This window comes from Hyperolius riggenbachi, chromosome 4 (assembly GCF_040937935.1).
Source record: "Hyperolius riggenbachi isolate aHypRig1 chromosome 4, aHypRig1.pri, whole genome shotgun sequence".
Taxonomy (NCBI): domain Eukaryota; kingdom Metazoa; phylum Chordata; class Amphibia; order Anura; family Hyperoliidae; genus Hyperolius; species Hyperolius riggenbachi.
The window spans coordinates 410,901,414-410,925,679 of record NC_090649.1 but is presented as its reverse complement, the minus strand read 5'-3'; the positions used below and the strand labels follow the sequence as shown (position 1 = coordinate 410,925,679).

Below are 24,266 nucleotides of genomic sequence, written 5' to 3'. Positions count from 1 at the left end.
AGGTAACTAGAGGTGCCCTTGACTGAAGGGAGATCTCATCAGGTTCTAGCAAAAATGAGGACCCAGGGCAAAATAAACACAAGGGACCCACAAGAGACTTCCCCCACCACCACCAAAAAGCGGCATTAGGAGCCCATTGTTGTACTCCAATTTCCCTCCTGGGTCCCTGAGCCTGCTACACACCCTCCTTCCCAACTTAACTGTGCTCCCTGAGGCCCCTGCCTGCCAACATAAGTGAGACGCTACCAGGCTCTAACTGACCCACCGAACTGCTGATGTTTCCATCGGTGGGCCCCGCCTCCTGGCAGCCCCAGAGCAGGGACAGCGCAGGAAGGGGGGAAATTGGGCACAAAGCGGCGGGGAGGGGGAGCTTCCCCCCCTCCCTCACCTAGAGGCCCCCACCTCCGCGCTCCCCCTCCCTCCAAAATTGCAGTCAGCAGCAGCGAGCGGGGAATAGCTTTACCGGCATGATGAGATGAGATCCATAGCTCTGCGTGCTCAGTCTCCTGCAATGCACTGTGTCCAATCACGCTCTTGCAGTACTTCCTGTGAGAGCGTGTTTGGACACAGTGCATTGCAGGAGACGGAGACCAGCCAGCGGCAAGCAGAGCTATGGAACTCATCTCATCATGTCATGCCGGTATGCTATTCCCCGCTGGCTGCCGCTGGCCACAATTTTGGAGGGAGGGGAAGCGCGGAAGGGGGAGCCCCTAGGTGAGGGGGGGGGGGGGAGCTTCCTCCCTCCCCGCCGCTCTGTGCCCCCTGAGCCTCCTACCAAGCTGGGGGGGGGGGGGGGGGGACACTTAGACCTGCCTACCTAACTGGGGACACCTTTCACCTGCCTACCTAAACGAGGGGGCTCCAGGTTAGAGAGGGGGGTCCCTCTGTGCCCACTGCACGCCCTTCCAGCATGGGGGCCCCCACTAACTGGGAACCTGCCTTTGTGGGGATATCTGCCGCCAATCTAATTGTATTTTGTGGGGATATCTGCTGCCAGATTGTATTTTGTGGGGAAATCTGCCGCCAATTTGATTGTATTTTGTGGTGATATCTGCCACCAATCTATTTGAATTTTGTGGGATATCTGCCGCCAATCTGATTGCATTATGTGGGGATATCTGCCACCAATCTAATTGCATTTTGTGGGGGTATCTGCCGCCAATCTAATTGCATTTTGTGGGGATATCTGCCACCAATCTGATTGTATTTTGTTGGGAAATCTGCTGCCAATTCGATTGCATTTTGTGGGGATATCTGCCACCAATCTTTTTGCATTTTGTGAGGATATCTGCTGCCAATTTGATTGCATTTTGTGGGGAATCTGCCACCAATCTGATTGCATTTTGTCAGAAAATCTGCTGCCATTTGACTACTTGATGAATTATCATGAGGCATGTAACTACTTGATTATTTTATCTAAAATGTATCTGGTAAGACCTAATCTCTGTGAATAACACCGCTACTTATTTTGTGTATTTTTTTTAATTTTTTTTAAGTCTGCCCATGACTCATGACCACGCCGATGTTCCAGTGCGTGGTGACGCCGCATGTGCACATATCTCTATTGGAGACTGTCCTCAGAAGTGCTTACAATCTATTCCCTACCATAAAATCATGGGGGGGTGGGGGCGGGCCCCAGGCTGAAACTTCCTCGGTGGGCCCTTAGTGTCCCAGTACGACCCTGGACGCGACTCTGCAGACCCTGGGGAGCATTAGTTAAGATGGGGAGATGGACACCTTGGGGGCTCCTAAAGGCTCTGGAGGCCATGGGGGGATTGCCCCTTTGCCTCAATGGTAATACCTGTCCTGGTAAGTGGAAAGCCAAGAGCAGGGTGAGTAACCTCCTTTACAGTCTCATCTGGACTCTGAATAGAGAAGGAGTGGGGAGGAGAGCACTCTGGGTTGGGAGTGAGCTGCCTTTCCATCATGCGGCGCCTGTAGACATGTGCCTACGGTGCCTTACGTTAAATCCGGCCCTGAGTGCTAGACACATTTACAGTACTACTCCAAATGACCACAAAGAATGCCATAGCGTCAAGTGAAGGCGTGTCCTGAACTGCAGAAGAGCTGGTCCCTTTGTAGAGGAGGCAGTTGTGTGAATTTGCGATTTTTATTGCTAATAAATAATTGCTTCTATAGAATTCTTTAAATGAGGCAAAATACTCAGATATGCCAACCTAAACTTCATTGCAGGTGCTTTTAAGCATGAAAACGTATAGGCTGGGTAGACACATACTTAAATATGAATGTGACCATTTTCCCAGGATTAACAAGAAACGGCACAGCTTGAAGTGATTTCAAAGCAAAGCGCCTGCTGAGAGATGCAGAACAAGCCAAAAGGCAGCAGCACTTTACCGATGACAATGATTAAAAGGAGAAAAATATAAATCACTGAATAAATTAGCTGCACCAAGTGTCACATGCGGCAATCTTCAGTCACACTCGCACAGCCCGACATGCAGCAAATAAACTGGCCCATTTCATATTTAATCACTGCAGTCATTTTCTTGTCAGTTTGATCCCAATCCTGATCATAACAAATGGCCAATTGTAAGGAACTTAATTAAGATAACGTAAACAACTGAAAGTGGAAATATGAGTAAAATAATTACTTGGAGATACAAATGAGCACGATTGCTGACATCCTTACAGAACTGGTTTCCTGGAGTTCTCCCTGTATGGAGTGGTTATTGCCGACCATGGGTGGTCCAAGGAAGTACAACTGGTGGACCAGAGGCAGGGTCATGGGCACAAAGACAGGACAAAGAACATTTAGATTGCGCTTTTCTCCTGGTGGACTCAAAGTGCCAGAGTTTCAGCCACTAGGGTGCGCTCAGTAGGCAGTAGCAGTGTTAGGGATTCTAGCCCAAGAACTCCTTACTGAATAGGTGCTGGCTTACTGAACAAGAAGAGCTGATATTTTAACTCGGGCCGCCTGTGTCAGAGGCAGAGCCCCTAACTCCTATCCAGCTACTGACAAGCAAGGTTATTAAAAAAAAAAAAAAACAACAATTAGTGGTAAATGTATAATACCGTGTTTCCCCTAAAGAAAGACATCCCCTGAGAATAAGACCTAGCAGGAATCCTAGCTTGAAATATAAGACATTCCCCGAATGTAAGCCCTAGCAGCAGCTTACATGACACCAGCAAGTCACGCTCAATACAAAGCCCGGATACAGGAGAGCAGCAGTATAATGTGAGTTCTACAGTCCTGTATATGTGTCAGGCAATTTGTGTTTTTGTTGGAGCCATCCCTCCTGATCTGTGGTGATAAGCACCAGCAGCACTTCACCTCTTCACCTTTTCCCAGGACACACAGCTTATCCTATCATAGCTCTGGGGAGCCTGACAGAAAACCCACATGATCAGCAGAATCAATTTATTTTAAGTGAGAGCCAATATCTGCAAACCACAAGCTGTGTGCATGCTGCTTGTGTTTCAGCATGGCATGCAATATATACATTTTGTATAGGAAAACTACCAGTGTTTCCCCCAAAATGGACATCCTCTGAAAATAAGCCCTAGCACATCTTTTGGAGCAAAAATTAATATAGGACAGTGTCTTATTTTCAGGGAAACATGGTAATAACCTCAAAATGTACCGTATATACTCGCATACAAGCCGAATTTTTGACCCCAAAAAAGTGCCCCAAAAGTGGGGGTCTCGGCTTGTATGCGAGTCACCTACTTTGGCCATTTTTGTGTGGGCCTGGAGCTGCGGTCCTGGAGTCCTGGATGGCAGGAGAGTGCCTGGGGCAGAGCGGGGTCTCCGGTATTATTGGAGGGCAGGATCGGATACCATCAAAGCGGGACAGGTGCTCCTCCACTACCAGCCACTCGTGGGTCCTGCTTTCCCTGCTGCACGGCGGTGGGCAGAATGTGATATGGATCCGGGCATCCGGCGGTGCAGGCAGTGACGTGACTGAAGTGACAGAACCCGAGCTGAAACACCAGCGCAACGATCGGGGATTCCCTCTTCCGTCCTGCACTTGCTGTCTAAAGACGCCACTAGATGGCGTCATCTATATGAGACACAGCAAGTGCAGGACGGAAGAGGGAATCCCCGATCGTTGCGCTGGTGTTTCAGCTCGGGTTCTGTCACTTCAGTCACGTCACTGCCTGCAACGCCGGATGCCCGGATCCATATCACATTCTGCCCATCGCCGTGCAGCAGGGAAAGCAGGACCCGCGAGTGGCTGGTAGTGGAGGAGCACCTGTCCCGCTTTGATGGTATCCGATCCTGCCCTCCAATAATACCGGAGACCCCGCTCTGCCGCCCACTGTAGGCACTCTCCTGCCACCCAGGACGTCAGGTTTCTTCAATTTATCCAGAATCCCCCGCAGCACAGGTACCAATATCTTATTGTAGATATATGTGACATGGGGGGAGCAGGAGGTTGCCTACTGGGTGCACATTTGGTTGTGGGAAAGGGGGCTGCCTAACATTTGTGTGCACTTTTGGCTGTGGCGAGGGGTGCTGAGTAACACCTATGTGCACTTTTGGCTGTGGCGAGGGGGCTGGGTAACACATGGGTGCACTTTTGGATGTGGCGAGGGGGGCTGAGTAACACCTCGGTGCACATTTGGTTGTGGGAAGGGGGCTGCCTAATACCTGGTGCACTTTTGGCTGTGGCGAGGGGGGCTGCCTAACACCTGGTGCACTTTTGGCTGTGGCGAGGGGGGCTGCCTAACACCTGGGTGCAAACTTGGCTGTGGGGAGGGGGCTGACTAACACCAGGGTGCTAACACCAGGGTGCTATGGGGAGGGGGGCTGCCTGACATGTAGGTGCACATTTGGTTATGGAGAGGGGGCCACCTCATGCTGGGAGCACATGATGATATTTATACTGGGGGGGGGCTTATATGCGAGTCAATGACTTTTTCCTGATTTCTGAGGTAAAAGTTGGGGGGGGGGGTCGGCTTATATGCGAGTATATACGGTACTCAGAATTATTTGGTAAAGTAGGGAATATTGATTATTGACCCCTTTACACTAGTACAAATGGGCAGAAATCTGCTCTAATATCAGTCACACTCCTGCTGGAGTTCAATTTATACCATTAAAACCATGTACTACCACTTCTGACTACAACCCCTCTCCTCTCCCACTAATCACTACACACAAAAAAGAGAAAAACAACCAGTCACTCTGTTCAACCCATACTTTGATCAATTATCAAAATTCTTAACAAAGGGTCACTGATGCACCTGGGGAGTGAATGCTAGCCAGTCAGAAAAGCCTCTGTAGTGCCCATTGCTGTGACTTATTTCCTTTTAAACAATGCACATTGACTGGCTGTCCTGTCTTTAATACTTTTAGCCAGACACCCTGAGTAAGCATGTCGATCAGATGTTTCTGACATGATTAGCTGCATTCTTGTTATAGGTGTGTGATTCAGACACTACTGACCAGAAAGATCAGCAGGGCAGCCAGGCAACGAGTATTGTTTAAAACAGGGGTAGGGAACCTATAGCTCGTGAGCCAGATGTGGCTCTTTTGATGGTTATATCTGACTCACAGAGATTGATTTACTAAGCTACATTGCTCAAGCAGCATAGCTTAGTGTTGCAGTGTAAAGGAAAATGTTCAAAGTAGGCACGCTACTGCTGTAGCATGCAATACTACCTTACGCTCCCCCCAAAAACTATCGGCCGCTCCATTTGTCCCACCCTGGATCCTGTCAGGTCCGGTGACTTGGTAGGACAAGATTCCTGCACTTTGATTGGCCCAATAGGCTCTATGTCACTTGATAGGCAGCCTATTAGGCCAAAGTGCAGGGATCTCGTCTATAAAGTGAATCAACCCCCAAGTCAGCTAGCTAATTGTACAAGCTGTTAGTCTGTATTTCTTCTGTCTGGCTCTTGGGGAAATTGCTGATGTTGCTGAAACCCAAGAGAAGCTGAAGACGTGTCTGACACCTCCGCAACAGGGACATGAGCCCTCTGCTGCGCATGCAACCTGTGCCAGTTTGAAACATATTGTATGGCTCTCACAGAATTATACTTTAAAATATGTGGCGTTTATGGCTCTCTCTCTCAAAAAGGTTCCTGACCCCTGGTTTAAAAAAAGAAATAAATATGGTAGCCCCCCCTTATGTCTTACACCTTGGATTCCTTTAAACTGCGTGGCCGCCGCAGCAGCCCCAGGACCGCCTAACGCCGATCCGCAAGGTCCTTGGGGCTCGCAGCGCAGGAGATCGCGCGCGCATCTCCTGTTGGTAGGTGGAGCTGAGCCTTCAGACTTCAAGCAGCGATCGCCGCTCGGGAGACTGTTAGCACTGCGATCTGCAGCAGCACTGTACTGGGGCAGCCTGACACGAATGTCCCCCTGGGGCACTAGAGAACGATCGGCTCTCATAGGCCGAAGCCTATGACAGCCGATCGCCATGATTGGTCATCTGCGGGGAGGGAGGGAAAAAAAAAAATATATTTATTAAAACTACATTAAGAAAAATATTGAAAAAAAAAACACAGGGGGAGACCCCACCAACAGAGAGCTCTGTTGGTGGGGAGAAAAGGGGGGTGGGGGAGGAATCACTTGTGTGTTGTGCGGCCCTGCAGCATGGCCTTAAAGCTGCAGTGGCCCATTTTGTAAAAAATGGCCTAGTCTTTAGGAGTGTTTAGGCCCATGGTCCTCAAGAGGTTAAAGAACACCTGAGGCGAGATTCTACAATGAGAAGTGAGCAAACAGGCATGTGTCCTTAAAGTGAACCTTCAGACTAAAAATCGACTCAGCAGCACTGAAAAGGCTTGGTGTTTCTTTAACCGTTTCACAGCATCAGAATTTTGTTTCTCTTATACAAGCCTCATTTTTAGCTGCACAGTTTTCCCCTTATGCTGTGCAAAGCATGATGGGATTTCTGATGATGTTCTCGTTCTGCTGTTTTGGTGCACTTTTTTTTTTTATTTTGAATTTGATATTTGAAGCCTAGTGTGTGCAGCTGGGAGGGGTTATCAGGACACACGACAGTTGGAACTGTGTCTCCTGCTCCCTGTCACCTCCTTTCAACCAAAAAGATGTCTGCCCCCATGACAAAGATGGCAGCCCCCATGAATCACAAACATTTGCCTGTTCTGTTAAAACAGGGTGGGTAAAAGATTATATTACCTATCTATTCTAATTAACATAACTAATGTAACTTAATAACAGTATGTTTGTTTAGGCTGAAGTTCTACTTTAACTTACAAACACCTCACAGCACCTTGTGCTACATAATGGAACACACCCATCTCAATTGGTGCCTGAAATATTAGGCTGCCAGTGATATATGACTGAGGAGGAAGAGGCAGACCACATCTTCTGCGCAAATCCCAGCTCAGAATGAGAGAGAGAGAGCCAAGGCGTGCAGGTGCACGTGTGCATTCAGTGACTGACACTGAATCAGCAGGCGAAAAGTATTTGTAATACAAGTTTGTTTGGTCAGTTTTTTTTTATTTTTCTATTCTTTAATGTTGGAAATGAGAGAAAGGTCAGAAAACATTGGCCTAAATTCTGGTAGGGTTTTCAAACAAATTACCTCATGTACGGTAATTTACCTCATGAGGTAATGACATTTAGTAATTCTGGTAGGTTTTAGTCATGTTTTACCTCAAGCGGTAAATGAGGTAATTTGTGAGCTAATTTGCATTATTTATCAAAAATAGGTATTCTCATGGAAATTAGGGGGCATGTAAGCATATAATTTACTGATCAGTTTAATATCTGCCTGTACCTGGAGGTAAAGTCAATTTGTATGCATTTTGCAGTTTTTAGTGGCGTTCCTATTCAGGCTGTGTAATAGAAAAGAATAGTAGAAATAAAACTCCAAATATTTACTGGATTTTTTATTTATTTTATTTTTTTAATAGGGGATGCCTAAAAATATACTTTCCATAGCTTGCTACATAATCAAATACACCTTCCTACCTCAAAAAAAAAAAATAAAAAAAAAAATCTTCTAAAGACTATCCTAACTTACGGAAGATGAGACTACTTTTATTTACTGCATGCTTACTGCTGAAATGCCGCACATCGCATGTTTGGAAATGCAGAAAAATCTTTCAGAATTGCTAGGAAAAAAAAGAAGAAGGAAAATACCGCATGAGGTATTTTACCTACAAAATAAAAAAATAATTATATTTACCTCACATAGCTACCAGGCCATTGTATAGATCAGTCAGTCAGTGTACTCATGTTGATCATGGATGGAACAACAACAAAGTGCCTACACTAACATCAAAATAAGACCTCAGAGCAACAGAAGAACATGGCCTGGTCTGATGAATCATGTTTTGTCCTCACATTTTTCCAATCTCAACGTTTAAATCAGACAGAGGCGCTCTTCTTAGACTAGGACGACGTCTGTTATATGCTCCCTTTCTCACTGCCTGATGAAGCGGGGTCATGCCCGTGAAACGCATTGCGCAATACTTTGTGGAGTGTATCAATAAAAATTGTTGTATTATAACCTAACACGTACCTTTACTGTGTCCTTTGGAGTGTAAAAGGGCCCACCCCGCCACTTCCATGTTTTAAAGGTTTTATACTTTTGGCACCTCTGATAACCTTGGAGCCTTGGCAATATGTACAGACCATGTAGAACTTCATTATTTAACCTGCTTTGCTCAATTATCTCAGCCCATCACTTGAAGTAGTTAACGGTTATAGAAAATCTCTTACCACTTTGTATTTCAAGGGTTGGTTCACCCCTAAAAGAACCTGCGTGCAATTTTCTACGTATGTCTACCGATTTTTGGAGCTTTTTGATGTAGATTTTTTTTTTTTGTTTGTACAATAGAGCTGGAAGTATAACGCTTGGAAAATCCCGCTGTTCTAGCATTTTTTTAGAGCGATTTTCCACTTTTACTATACTTAACATTGAGGCTGAATTGCCTCAGAAATGCTGCAGGACCCGCGTTTGCGTTAAGGAAAAAAAAAAATATCACATCGCTCTGGTGTGATCTATCCCATACAGACACATTAGCCAAGCGCTTTTGAAAAGCGTCCAGAAGCGCTCTAGGTGTGCACCAGCTCTAAAAGTGAAGGGTCAATCTGAACTAGGTGGATTATGTGTAATGACGACATGACTGTAAATCCTAATTAGCTTTACAGTTCTACTCAGGATTTAGACTAGTCTTAATCTGCACTTTTGTGTATTCAGTCTGATGATGTAACAGAAGTGGTTTTTGTATCTTAACAATAGGAGGGCCCATTCACACTTGAGCGTTTTGCCGGCGATTTCAGCAAAACGCTCAAACACTAGTGCTTTTGAGGGCCCGTTCTTACTTGGGCGATTTGCACTAATTGCTGAAAATCGCCCAAAATCGTGAAACGCAAACGTGTAGCCTGCACCATTTTCAGGCAATTTCCCGGCGATCGAGTTTCAGTGCTATAGAAGCGCTAAACTCAATCGCTGAGAAATCGCTGCACAGCTTTCAGAAACACCTACATTAAGCTAACCCTTAGGGCCAGTTTCCACTATTGCGAATCTGCATGCGTTTTCTGCACGCATATTCGCACAACCATTACAATTTAATTAGCCTCTTTCCACTTCTCAGGAAAAGAGCGGTTTTCTGTGCAGGAAAAATCTGCACAGCAGAGCCATCAGATTTGCATACAATGTAATAAGAAATTTGCATGCGTTTTCGCTATGCGAATTTTCCATGCAAATGTGCGTACGTTTTCGTCTAAAATCAATGTAAAAGCACACAGGCACTGACATGGTTAAATTCGCATACTTACAAAAACGAATTCGCGGTAAAATTCGCTTCCGCATGCAAATTCGTTTTTGCGTTTTCCGCAAAGAATTCACACCGTACAAGTGGGGCCTCAATTGTTTTAGCATAATATGCCTATGCATAGGGTTCTCTTTGCAATACCAGTGTGTGCATTTCTGCTTAAGGAAACATCCAGTAAAATGAAGTAACCAGGCAACTGGTATCTACAACTGCAGGATATGCCCTATTCCTATGTAGGCCCACCTATTCCATGCACTGCTCACCCATATATATGTAGATTTCCCCTATGTAAACGCCACCTACGGGTTAACACATTCCCATCTATTGTGCTGTAAAAAATAGCTATGCGGTCCATGACTTTTGCTTCCATTTCATAGTACCTTCAGGCTAGTGGCACACAAGGCAGAAGCACTAGTGTTGTGGAAAACTATAGCATTTTTTGCCAATAATAAAAGTCTATGGGCTGCATGTAAAAACGCATATGTGCATTTTGCAATGTATGTTTTTCAAAACACACACAAATTGCTTCATAATTCTTAAAAACGCATGTAAAAAGCACATTATGTATTTCAATGGAGACGCAGAGCACTGCGGTTTTTTTTTTGTTTTTATACAAAATACTCTATTGTACTCCATTGACAAAGGGAACATATTGAGAAGATGCAAATGCAAACACCAAAAACACATGAAAACCGCGAAATGCAACTGCGAAATACAAAACGTGTTAGAATTTAAGTATTATATGCTTGAATTCGTAGGCCTCGGTTACTTTAACTGAGTTTAGTTAAAAGACTGGATGTGCAGAATCGCCCTTTAAGGAGAATTTCTCTTACAGATAAATAAAGACAGTTCTGATTTTCAGTAGAACATTGTACTGGAACTCCCAAGGCTGTATCAGAGATATCCAGTGCAGAGGCCAGACCAGCTGGCGACGAACAACAAACATGAGCCATTGTTATGAAAATATTCTCACAAGTACATTAAACAATGGTCTCCTCAGAAGAAAGGGGCAGGTCATTGGAAAATTGAATTTTCCAGTAAAGACTGTGCTTTCCAGTAAAGACTGTGCTTGTCATGATATCACAGGTCCTTATCAGCCAATAGCAGGCGATGTGTTTATTTGATCCATCCCTGCTCAGATGATGTCACATTTAACTCTTTAGATATCAGTATAAGAGCCAATGGGGGCTCCCGAGGGGGCTACTTCAACTGAGGACTTTATTCACTCATTTTCCTACTTCCATTCTACATGATCTGTATCCTGTATATGCCTAGCATAGATGCAACTAAGAGAGGCCTGATCTAGCTATTAGAGATAGATCAAGTATGCAAGGAACGCATAAGATTCTACAGACTGTTTTTTTTTGCCGAGGTTAGATATTGCTACTGAACATACCTGTATATTTGTGTTACAAATAAACTCTTGAACTTTGACGAAGTCTACGAAGTCCTATCTCCTATGCTGTATGCTGTGATGAGAGTCAAGTTATCACACTTCCTGTGATATGGTGGCGAACGAAGGTTTAGTGATGTTGCCAATAACAACCAACGTATAGATTCTTACAAAATGCATATAAAAGTATAACCATCCAATACAGAAAACGCATGGATTTCCACACTGGCTAGAGTGCTCCCAGCCTCAACCACTACTGTTGGTAATTGGATGTGGGGATTGTGGATGGTTAAAGGGATACTGTAGGGGGGTCGGGGGAAAATGAGCTGAACTTACCCGGGGCTTCTAATGGTCCCCCGCAGACATTCTGTGCCCACGCAGCCGCTCACCGATGCTCCAGCCCCGCCTCTGGTTCACTTCTGGAATTTCAGACTTTAAAGTCTGAAATTCACTGCGCCTGTGTTGCCGTGTCCTCGCTCCCGCTGATGTCACCAGGAGCGTACTGCTGAGGCCCAGTATGGTCTGCGACTGCGCAGTATGCTCCTGGTGACATCAGCGGGAGCGAGAACATGGCAACGCAGGCGCAGTGATTTTCAGACTTTAAAGTCTGAAATTCCAGAAGTGAACCAGAGGCGGGGCCAGAGCATCGGTGAGTGGCTGCGCGGGCACAGGTTGTCTGTGGGGGACCATTAGAAGCCTCAGGTAAGTTCAACTCATTTTCCTCCGACCCCCCCTAGAGTATCCCTTTAAGATGCAAATAATTCTGAATGGATACAGAATTTGGCAAGTTTTGTATTCAATTTTATACAGCTTTAAAATGGACCAATCGCATGAAATCGAGGTGGGATTCGATTGGCCCATTTTCAAGCTGCTTACATTTGCATTCAACATTTACATAAACCTGCTTCAACTCTCAACCATTTCCTAGTGAGGATAGTCAATTCTATGGTGGTTAACTGGGAAGATGCACAAAATGCCTTCAGCCTGCTGACAATTTCCACTGATCCAGCTGAGTAATTTCATTCCCCAACAGCTTATGTGCCTACGCCACAGGCAAGTGTCCATTTCTGTGATGGTTCAGTCTCTCTGTCTTTCATTTATAAATCATCAGTCTCTGCACTGTCAAATGAATCCACAGTTTGAGCTCATAATTCAGATCTCTCACTCTGGAAAAAGGTGTGCTTTAAGGTGACATTGATATTTTGGCAAAACGCATTTGTCTGCAGTTTGAATTTATTGAAATTTGAAAAACATCTTTAGTTAATTTTCAGGCTCAGGCAGTAGAGTAGCTACAGTGCTATAGGCCCCAGTGTAAACTATACTTGGCTTTCTCCCCTGCATGTATAACACCATCACATGATACAGACCACCAAAGGACAGCCACTGTGTGTGAGAAGTATAAACTGAAGGAAATGAATGATCTATCAAGGATTAGCATCATTTAAAACACATATATAGGCGGCCATTACTACTTTTGCATCAATATAGAGCTAATAACTGGAGGAGGGCCTTATGTGGGACCCTGAGGTCAGGATGCCCTGGTGCAGGTGCAACATCTACTCTGGGTTTAGGACTAAGGGCCCGTTTCCACTAGTCACCACGCGTGGCGGCACTTCGGGGTCTGTGGGATTCGCTGCCTCCCACGCGAAAACTGAGGGCAATGCTGGCCGAATTGCTAGGGCAAGCGATTCGGCCGCCGGCGCCATTATTTCCTAGGGCAGAGTTTCTCTGAGCGATTTGCCTGCGGGGAAACTCTGCTGAATTCGGCCTGGTTTTCGCGCTAGTGGAAATGGGCCCTAAAACATTTTTTTCAATAAGAAAAGTGCAGCAATAGATAAAAGAAAATGACAGCCATCCACTATATCCGTGATCTGCAAATTTGGCTCTCCAGCTGTTAAAGGAGTTATCAGGGAAATTTGTTAAAATGAGGTTCTCACCTGGGCTTTCTCCAGCCCCTTGCAGCAGACTGTCCCACGCCGACCGCTCTGCTCCCCGCCGCTGTCCCAGTCTCCCAGCACGGTGCAGAGGTCAACCGAGGGGACGGCCTTACTGCGCCTGCGCGAGCTGCCACTGTCAATCATTGTCCACGGCACCCTGTGCAGGCGCAGTAGTTCTGTGCCCCCCCCCCCCCCCCCCCCCCCCGTGGTCGGCCTCTGCACCGTGCTGGGAGACCGGGACTGCGGTGGAGAGGTCGGCGTGCGACAGTCGGCTGCAAGGGGCAGGAGAAAGCCTCAGGTTAGTAAACCTCATTTTGACAAAATTTCCCTGATAACTCCTTTAAGGAACTACAAGTCCCACAATGCATTTGCCTTTATGAATCATGACTGTGGCTGTCAGACTCCTTCAATGCATTGTGGGACTTGTAGTTCCTTAAAAGCTGGAGAGCCAACTTTGCAGATCGCTGCACTATATTAAGCAGTATATGTTTACAAGAGAAGGAAGGTAGCCCTTTGGCACCTCGTGGCTCCAGCAGGACATTTCTGAAATGCAGCCATTTGTCCTGCTGTATTCTACTAATCTAGAGACTCTACCAGCTCACACTTCACACCAAACCTGGATTTTTTTTTTTCAAACGTACAAAAAAAAAAAAAAAATGAATACAAAAGGCATTTTTACATCATGACTATACTGTGAAATATTGTGACTATATCAACATCAGGAGCTGCAGAATTTAACAACTAATGTTCATTCAGGCATAAAAGGAGTCTAAATCTATCACTTGGGAAATAAAAAATGAAAAGAGATAAAAAATAAAAGTAATCCGAGATAATACCCAATTCTCTAAGGGGCTAAATAATGAAGCAAAATAAAACACGCAATTATGAGACCATTTAAATATTTTCAAAAGAGGGTTATAGCATTCATGAGATAGGATAGAAAAGTATTAAAACTACCATCAGTTATTGCTATCTTTGTCCCTGTTGGGGTAAGTGTGATCTGCTAGACCTATACAAAGCCCATAACACAGATTTGGATAGTGTAATGTTGGCCACACACATCTTTTAAGGGGTACCAGAAACCTTACGTGACACAATGAGAAATGTGTATGTAAAGTACCAGTCCTACTCTACTACTGAGCCGTGCTATTTATTTCGCTGTTTAAATCTCACTGTAAGGTTTAAAGGGGATCGAAAGTGACAGTAAGGTGCCCATTTTAACTAACCAAGTCGTCCTCCAGCCCCCTGTAGTCGCCCTGGTCCACTGCTATCTTCTCCCTTCAGCCGCTGTGCCCCGCAAATCTGGGTGACTCAGCCAGTCGCAGGCAAATGTGTGGAGCTGCATATGCGGCGCCTCAATCACACTCATGTCACTGGGAGTGTTCAGGGGATACGCAGTTGCAATTGTTTTTCAAATTACACAAGCACAGAAAACGCCCAGCCATGGAAGTGCAATCGAGATGCACCTAAGGCATCCAGTTTTTGGAGGGGACAGCAGCTGAAGGAACAAGAGTGGAAAGACAGCGACCAGAACAACTACAGGGGACTGGAAGAAGCCCTAGGTATGATAAACCAAGGAGCTTACAGTGAATTTAGGAATCTAAGGCTCTAAATAACAATTTTTCTGCAGTCAGATCGCAGTCCAAATGTAGGGATAAAATGTACCTGAGACGCAAATACAGAAAGATTTGATACTCAGGGCTTCCTCTTGCCCCATAAACACCGCTGAGTCCCTCGCCGTCCTCCTGAGTGCTTCCGTTCTCTGGCTATCGCTCCCAGTAATCTTGCTAAGTCACGTCAGTTGGGGTCGCCTGCGCAGTCGCAACCCCCAACACGTGCGCAGAAGAGCCAAACTGGCGTGGTTCTCTGGCGATAGCCAGAGAATGGAGGCACTCGGGAGGATGGCGAGGGACTCAGCGGTGCTTATGGGGCTGGAGGAAGCCCCGAGTATCAAATATTCCTGTATTCGAGTCTCAGGTACACTTTAACCTTCACCAATAACGAATTAGAAGTGATAAAACTATTGGCTTGGTGCGCATACTGTGGGTAATCTTACTGGTATTACCACTCATTTCGCAATTAGCGCAACCTGCGTTATCCATGGGTGACAAGTATTGCTATGGTAGTGCCTGTTATGATACTTACTCAAGGTGCATTACTGTAGCATTGCTCACTCATGCACTGCAGGTCATGCTAATTGTGCCACGTGTGGTACTCTGTTGGCATTAGCACCGGTCATATTGCCTGCAGCACCTGCACATGGCAATGTTCCCAGCGCTACATGCATCAGGCACTCTGTAATGAAGACAACTTCAGAGTGACATTAAATATTGGCAATGCAATCTGCTATCCGGAAATATGAGTGCCGCAGGACTTTACAGGGGGGGAACACAACAGTCATGTGTGAAAGTCCAAAGGACAGCATGGACACAAACTGCATATCCATTCCACATCAGCTATTGGCGGCTTTAAAATTCATTAAAGCAGAGAGTGGACAAACCTCAAAAGTCTCAATTACACTAGAGTTTGCTTTGCAATAACTACAGCAACCAGAAGGGGTCACCATAGAGCTACATTTCTACGAACCTCTTCCAACTGCAGGAGATTAGTTGGGGCTCTTTTCCACTATGAAATGCGATCGCGATTCCGATCGCGATCGCAATTCCGATCGCGATCGCAATCGCGTTTCAATTTCCACCATGCGATTGCGATTGTGATTGAGCTACTATACTCATTATAGTACAGCTCAATCACATACAAAACGCGGCAGAACTACGATTGCGATTTGACCAAAATCGCATCGCAATCGGATCGCACTAATGGAAATTGCTGCTGCAGTTTCCATTAGTTTAATGTACCTTGCGATTTGCGATCAGAAGCAAATCGCAAATCGCAGGCTAGTGGAAAAAGGCCCTTAGTCAGTTATTTGCAGGTCTTAAAGAGAACCCGAGGTGGGGATCTTAAGGTGCATACACACATGCGACTATAGTCGTTTGTAACGACCGTTCCCCGATCTTTACCAACGACGATCGTTACAAAAAACGAACCAACGACTATTAAGGCAAACGACTAACGAGGCAAATCTCTACAAAACAAAGTTCTGTCTTGGCGGATTTTTACCACCGACGATCGTTAGCAAAAGTGGTACATTGTTGGAAACGATCATTCGTACCAGGCTGGACATGCGCATTTCACTTTTTCTCCAAGGAACTTTACAATTTTATGCGCAGGCGCATTAAGTGCTTTTACGTGGTGTAACGTTCGTTCTAACGATGTGATCGTTACACACTTTTTACAACTAACTTTACTTCGGTCGTTCTTTCGTCAATTAAAAGATCGTTCGTCGTTGACAACGAACGATCGTTGTCGCATGTGTGTACGTAGCATTAGAGTTAAATCTATACACAGAGGCTGGGTCTGGCTATAGTGCCCAGCCTCTGTTGCTAGTTGAATCTTCCCTAAATCCCCCCCTGCGCTCCGCTCTCCCCCCATAAATTACAGCCGCGCTGTCGGCACTGAGCGTGTCGCAGCGGGCTCTGTTTACCATTCTAGTGCCACTCACGGCGCTCCCCCGCCTCCTGCAGAGCGCCTATCCCCGCCCACACCCCTTCCCTCGCCGCTGATTTGAGGGAAGGGACGCGGTGCGGGGACCGGCGCTCTGCAGGAGGCGGGGGGGGGGGGGGAGCAGCGTGAGTGGCACTAGAAAGGTAAACAGAGCCCGACAGCGCGGCTGTCATTTATGGGCTAGAACGGAGCACAGGGGGGACTTACGGGGATTCAACTAGCAACAGAGGCTGGGCACTATAGCCAGACCCAGCCTCTGTGTATAGATTTAACTCTAAGATCCCCACCTGGGGTTCTCTTTAAAGGAAACCAGAGCTGATAAAATATAAAAGTTGTATACATACCTGGGGCTTCCTCCAGCCCCATGCGCACGGATCGCTCCCACACTGCCGTCCTTAGTCTTTTCCCTCTTCAGTACCGGCTCCCGTAACTTCAGCCAGTCTGCGCAGAAGAAGTGCACCCTCTATGCACTTTTACGCAGGCGGCAGAGTGGGAGCGTTCCGTGCGCATGGGGCTGGAGGAAGCCCCAGGTAAGTATAAATAAGGGCCAGTGTATGATCTCTGGCACACTAAGCTGTAGTTACTCTTTAAAAACTTGATTTCTTACCTTTGACGATTTTCTCCGGCTCCTTCTAGTCCATACCACAACTAGTTTATCTGGCTGCCTGCAGGAAACATAAATAAGATGCATTGTCATTTTGCTGTGCGTTTATTAACATCTGAGGATTTCTCAACAATCAGGGTTATCTTCTCTTTTTTCCTCAAATTGCTGAAACTGGACATTCAATTTGTGTTTAGTGCACTCAAGCAAAAAAGGTCACAAGCGCCATCATAAATTATGCAATATATCTGCATTTCTTTTTTATCCCCTTTTAAAATACTGTCATGCAAAGCCCAGCATGTACAGTATACGCCATACCTTCCAACTTTTTAAGACAAGAAAGATGGACACTAAGACACGCCCCTGCCACACCTCTAACCACACCCCCACCACGCATATCACAAAAAAATTGAAATCAAAAGATCTAGTTTTATGATTCAAACCACATTGGTCCTTTCTATCATCAGTTTTGTTCCATTTTAACATGTGAAAATAAGAAATATATACATTGAATTGATGGGAATAAAGTTTAGAGTCAGTTAAACACATTTCTCAGTAGAAAAATACATACAGTATATAAAACACAAATCTGTACATCAGTCTTGAAAGAGGGACAAATAAAGAACGAGGGATTTGGCTACCAAAGAGGGAGTGTCCCTCCGAAAAGAAGGACAGTAGAGAGTTCTGATATAAGCGGTCACACTTATACGGGCAGCAGGTGGCGTAGTGGTTTACGTTCTCGCCTTGTAGCACCAGGTTCGATCCCAGCCCAGGCACTATCTGCAAGGAGTTTGTATGTTCTCCCCGTGTCTGTGTGGGTTTCCTATGGGCACTCCAGTTTCCTCCCACATCCCAAAAACGTACAGATACGTTAATTGGCTTTCTCCTAAAATGGTCCCTAAACTACGGTACATACACTGCACTAGAGATATGGCTGTAGTAGGGGATTCGATTGTTAACCTCTAAGGCAGTGGTCCTCAAACTAAGGCCCGCGGGCCGAATGTGGCCCCCTGAGGCTTTTTTACCGGCCCCCACACACAAAATGTATTATAGATGGGGTCAGCTACATCTTTAAATATTGGTGGTCCACATATAGAATGAAGCCAGAAAGCAGTAATTCGTTAAGATTCCAATCAAATTCCACATCAGGTGACACTGCTGTCCAATTGGACTGCAAGTTGTCACCTGGGTATGCTTCACTGTCTGGTGAACAAAGACTTCTCCATCATTTTATGTATACTCCGGCCCCCCAGCAGTCTGAAGTATGTTGACCCGGCCCCCAACTCAAAATGTTTGGGGACCCCTGCTCTAAGGGATAGTTAGGTGACAAGACCATATAATCTGTACAGTGCTGCAGATGATGTCAGGGCCTTATAAATAATAATAATAATACTGTTCTGGCTTTGAATGTCTCACTGTTTGTTGACCACTTCATCTAGGCTCTGAAACATCAAAACATCACTGCAACTTCATGCTGGCTGCACTGCATCACCAAACGCATGCAAAACACTATATGTACTAAAAAGATGACTGCTCTAATAGACAATGCAGCAGATGCATACTACTACCAGCTGTGAAGCAGTATCGGAAGCAGTGAGCGCAGCCTCATCTATAATGAATACTGCGGTACTTAAAGTAAGCAGGAAACAAACCTGTCAATATACTCTGAACATATGATAATAAAATCAGATAATGACCTTCACTGCATGACAAGAGATTTTCTGTTCCAGAGATAAACTTTACAAGAAATACTATTTAAGGTGGCCACTAATGATACAATTCGGCAAGCGATCGCTTATTCGTATGAATGATCGTAAATGACCGTTTGGGACCTCTAACAGACAAATCTCCTAACCAATCCAATCAGATAAATGAAAGCGATCTGATTTGTTATTGGTTCCAAATGATCATTTCCGATTTTTCATACAAATAATCGTTCATAAACGATCACTCCTGATTTGTATCATTAGTGGCCACCAGCTAGCCATACATTACTCAACATTTTTAATTGGTTAGAAGTTCGTTATACTGTAGCCACATACGCATCAGCAATAAAGAGGAGCGGGCCCAGAGCAAAGCTGAAGCCCAAGTCATGCAGTTTGCATACTTTTCCGATTGGATGAAATTCCAGATAAGGTAGGGAATCTTTCCTTTGGGGACAATCGTGGGCATTCCCCCCAGGTGGCTGCACCCCTCTTAGGGCCATAAGGAAGCCTACTCATGTGCCATCTGTAGAGATGCACACTATTTTGTGTGGGCCGACTCCTGCAGGGCATAGCAGCACAGTTAGTTTAGGCCCTGCATATTCTGGCAATAAGATGCAATTTGCACATGCTGTGCCTTTAAAGGATACCGCAACACAAATATAGATTTAAAAAAAATGAGAGGAGCAGGCATGTGTAGTGGGCGCTCTTCATGCCCACCACTCCCTGTTCTCCTCCGTCCCCCCAGTTACTCTGTACCGACCCCCTGAACTTACTTTCTAGTCAGGAGGGTCACTGCTTACTGTGCAGGCTCTGCCTGGTGATAAGAGTCCTTGATCGCGTGCATGCTGCTGGGAGCGCTCAACTGAGTGGTAGTGCATTGCGATATCACATTTCTGCACGCATTTTGGACAAAAACTCAGTGCTGACCCCATTCACTGTGACCCCATTCACTGATCAGCAGCACAGTGCAGTGACGCTTAGAACATTCCTCTTATAAGGCAACAAGCAATGATCAAAATACAGTATGAAGTTAGAATGTTACAACAGGGAGATTAACAGCCACCTGGATAGGATTATGGCCACGGCACTCCTGTATAAGAACAAATGATGCTAAATCAGGGACATGTTTAATTTCTCGGTACAGTAAATTGCATTCAGTCGGAGTCTGAGCAATTTTGGGTACCCGAAGTCGGACTTGGAGTCGGAGTCGGTGATTTCACAAACTGGAGGAGTCGGATGATTTTGCACAAAATCCACAGCCCTGGTAAGTATAAAACACACATCAGACCATAGTCTTTGGAAAATGAAAGATCACAGACCAATCTTACCACCCTTCATGTAGTATGAGAGCCATACCTTCACAGTCTATTCTATGGAGCTGAACTTCATCAGATAAAAATCTTTGCAAAATGCTGCACACACAGATGCTGTACAGACACAAAAGATCAGTATCTGCAAAAGATCTGTTCCTGCCAAAGATCCATTCCTGCAAATTGCAATGATAGTCTATGAGATCTGCAGATCATCATACACACATGATTTAACTGACATTCATCTGCAGATCAGATGCACCAGGATGGATTTTCAGATCTGCGGATGATTGCTTGATCTGCAGATGAATGTCAGTTAACCACTTCACCTCCCTTGCTACGCTTATCTACTCCCCACAAAACTTTACTTGAAGCTCAGGGGAGTAGATAGGCGTACTTGTGGTAAACAGTGTGCTGTATGCCCAATAAGCTATCTGATTATGTATATAGGGTATCATTTTAACCGTGACAAGTGAGAGAATCGATTTTGTGTTGTTTGACAACTGAGGGCTAAGTCATGTGATTTTTTTTACCGGAAAACTGAATGAAAAGCAATAAAACTGTTATTTTCATGTACTCTATACCCCTAAATAAATACTTGTAAAAAAAAAACAAAAGTGACAGCATTGAAAAGAGAATACATAGTTACCCTAGGGACTTAGCTTTTAAAATATGTATGCCATGAGAGTGTATTACTGTTAATCATGAAGATGGGGGTTTTAATTACTGATAGAGTACAATGAGAAAACAAAAAACACAAACCAGAAACTAATATATTATCGCCATACATTGTACTAGGGACGTTATTTAAATGTTGAGATAACCAGGACAAATTAGCAAATACAATGTGTGGGTTTTACCTATGGTAACATTGTTTATTTGAAAACTATAATGGATGGAAATGGAGAAATAGTGTATTTTTTCTTTTTTTTTTTCTAATTTTTCCCTTTAAAATGTACAGATAGGCCCAGTGCACACCAAAACCGCTAGCAGATCCGCAATACGCTAGCGGTTTTGGGAGCTGATTTCAGAGCGATTCTAGGTATGTTTAGAGAGGTTTTCTGAACATACCTAGCGGTTTTGCGTGCGTTTTTGTGTAGCAGATTACACATTGTTACAGTAAAAGCTGTTACTGAACAGCTACTGTAACAAAAATGCCTGGCAAACCGCTCTGAACTAGCGTTTTTCAGAGCGGTTTGCGTTTTCCTATACTTTACATTGAGGACGAAACGCTTCCGAAAACCGCAAACGCGCAGCAGGAGGCGCGTTTGCGGCTTGGCAAAAACCGCAAACCGCCGGTGTGCACCATTCCATTGCAATACATTAGACAAGCGTTTTTAGAGGCGGATGCGGCCGGCGGATCGCTCCAAAAACCGCTCGGTGTGCACTGAGCCATAATAGCATAATTACTAAAAGCAAATATCACCCTCACAAAGCATAATTTGTGGCAAAAAAAAACAAGATATAGATCATTTACATCTGATGAGTAGCAATAAAGTTATTGGTGAATGAATGGGAGGAGCGCTGAAATGTGAAAATTGCTCTGGTTTTTAAGCAAAAAACCCTGTGGTGCTGAAGTGGTTAAATCATGTGTGTATGATGATCTGCAGATCTCATAGACTATCATTGCAATTTGCAGGAATGGATTTTTGGCAGGAACAGATCTTTTGCAGATACTGATCGTTTGTGTCTGTACAGCATCTGTGTGTGCAGCATCTTGCAAAGATTTATTTCTGATGGAGAGTTCAGCTCCATAGAAAAGACTGTGAAGGTATGGCTCTCATACTACATTAACCCTCCTGGCGGTTTGCAAAAAAAATCGCCAGGGGGCAGCAAATCTTTTTTTTTAAATTTTTTTTTTTTTTTTTCATGTAGCGAGACAAAGTCTCGCTACATGATAGCCGCTGCTCAGCGGCATCCCCCCAGCCCCTCCGATCGCCGCCGGCGATCGGAGATCCGGAGATCCTGTTCAAAGAACGGGATCTCCCGGAGGGCTTCCCCCGTCGCCATGGCGACGGGGCGGGATGACGTCACCGACGTCATCGACGTCGTGACGTCAAAGGGGATTCCGATCCACCCCATAGAGCTGCCTGGCACTGATTGGCCAGGCAGCGCACGGGGTCTGGGGGGGGGGGGGCGGCTGCGCCGCGACGGATAGCGGCGGATCGGCGGGTAGCGGCGGCGATCGGGCACTGCACGCAGCTAGCAAAGTGCTAGCTGCGTGCAGCAAAAAAAAAAAATTATGCAAATCGGCCCAGCGGGGCCTGAGCGGTGCCTTCCGGCGGCTTACCCCGAGCTCAGCTCGGGCTTACCGCCAGGAAGGTTAAGGGTGGTAAGATTGGTCTGTAATCTTTCATTTTCCAAAGACTATAGTCTGATGTGTGCATGAGCCTTTAGACTAAGGCTGGTTTCACAGTGGGACGTTACAGGCGCACGTTAGAGCAGCCTGTAACGCAGCCCACCGCACAGTAATGAAAAATCAATGGGGCTGTTCACAGTGCGGACGTTGCGTTACATTGTAACGCTGCGTCACAAGACAACGTACTGCATGCAGTACTTTGGACGCGGCTGAGCCGCGTTAGACTGCTTGCACATGCTCAGTAATGTGGGGGAGGAGCGGAGAGCGGCCAGGCACATGGCTAATTAATATTCACTGCACGTTATGACGTGCAGTGTTTACTTCCTGGAGCAGCCGCTCTGTGCGGCGATTGGCCGGCGGGACCACGTGATGCCGCATGCGCACAAGAGTGCGCATCACTGACGCCAGAGTGAGCTGCACAACGCGGCTCACTCTGACGTCCAGATCCAGCACCACCAGGCGTTCCGTTAGGGGGACAATATGCGACCTTAACGCCCCCTCTAACGCAACGTCCTGGTGTGAAATTAGCCTAAAGAGTCTGATTCGAGGAGTCGGAGCCATTTCGGTTACCCGGAGTCTGAGTTTTTATAAACTGAGGAGTCGGATTTGGAGTCAAAAGATTTCTGTACCAACTTCACAGCCCTGGTAAATTGGCAGCTGATCTTTAGGCCTCTTGTGACCACAGCCTTCTGTTGCTGCCTAAAATCTGCTTATTTGTCAAACCTGAGCTAACCCTTTCTTCAGGGACATGCACTGCTTACCACTGAGGACCATGAAGAGTCAGCAGGTGGGGCGCTAAATAAGACGGTTTGCATTTATTGTTATGTGTGTGTAAAAAACTGCAGCCACTGATTTGTTAAAAAAAATAAATTGTGATACTTCGATTACCTGCAATTGAGCACATACGAACGACCACAATTCATGAAATCATATGTGAAATCAAACAGTTTATGGGAAAAAAAATCAATAGTTACTTTCGGTTACATTCAATCCTGCAAATCTGATCGAAACATTGCATCTGAGGAAAATATTGCACCGTTAATAAGCACCTTTAGCATTAACAGTGCTATTTATCCAACACATAGCACACGCCTGCAAGACTTCTCAGCGGCATAGCTATGGGTGGGCAAGGGGGGACATGTCCCCAGGCACAGCATTGTAAGGGGGCTCAGCACAGCCGCCGCACCCCCACGTGCATGGAAAGCAGTTTGTTGGTTGCCCAAAGTCCCCCCCCTGCTTCTCTCCCTCCCTCTGCAGAGGAGTGCAGAAGCATTAGCAGCAGTAGAAAAAGCAGGGGCACATCTGGCTATCTAGAGGGAGGCAAACCTGGCTATCTAAATGGGGTATTGGGGCACATCTGGCTATCTAAATGGGGGGGGGGGGAGGAGGGCACATATCACTATCTTTGGGGGGGGAGGGGGTATGTCTGGCTATCTAAATGCAAAAACAGTCTTGGTCCCCGGATAATGAAAACCCTAGCTACTCCTCTGGGACTTCTCAAGAGCTGCCCCCATCCTATGCAACTCCCTCCCCAACTAACCCCCTGCCCACACTACCTCTCACCCCACCCCAACTCGCCCCTTCAACACCTTCAAAACAAATTTCTTTAAAATGGCCTACCCCTCACCCACCCATCTACCACACTTTAACTCAGCTTTTCATCCTTTTCTACAGCCCTA

General features: G+C 45.7%; 1 protein-coding gene across 9 annotated transcripts in view; it reads right to left on the bottom strand.

The window, feature by feature from the left end:
* The window catches only part of EHBP1 (EH domain binding protein 1), a 558,994-nt gene that overhangs the window by 438,679 nt on the left and 96,049 nt on the right, over positions 1-24,266 (bottom strand). For all 9 annotated transcript variants that reach the window (XM_068232339.1, XM_068232340.1, XM_068232344.1 and 6 more), the window contains one exon: positions 17,219-17,276. In XM_068232339.1, coding sequence (XP_068088440.1) covers positions 17,219-17,276 — 58 coding nt within the window. The remainder of the gene's footprint in view (positions 1-17,218; positions 17,277-24,266) is intronic.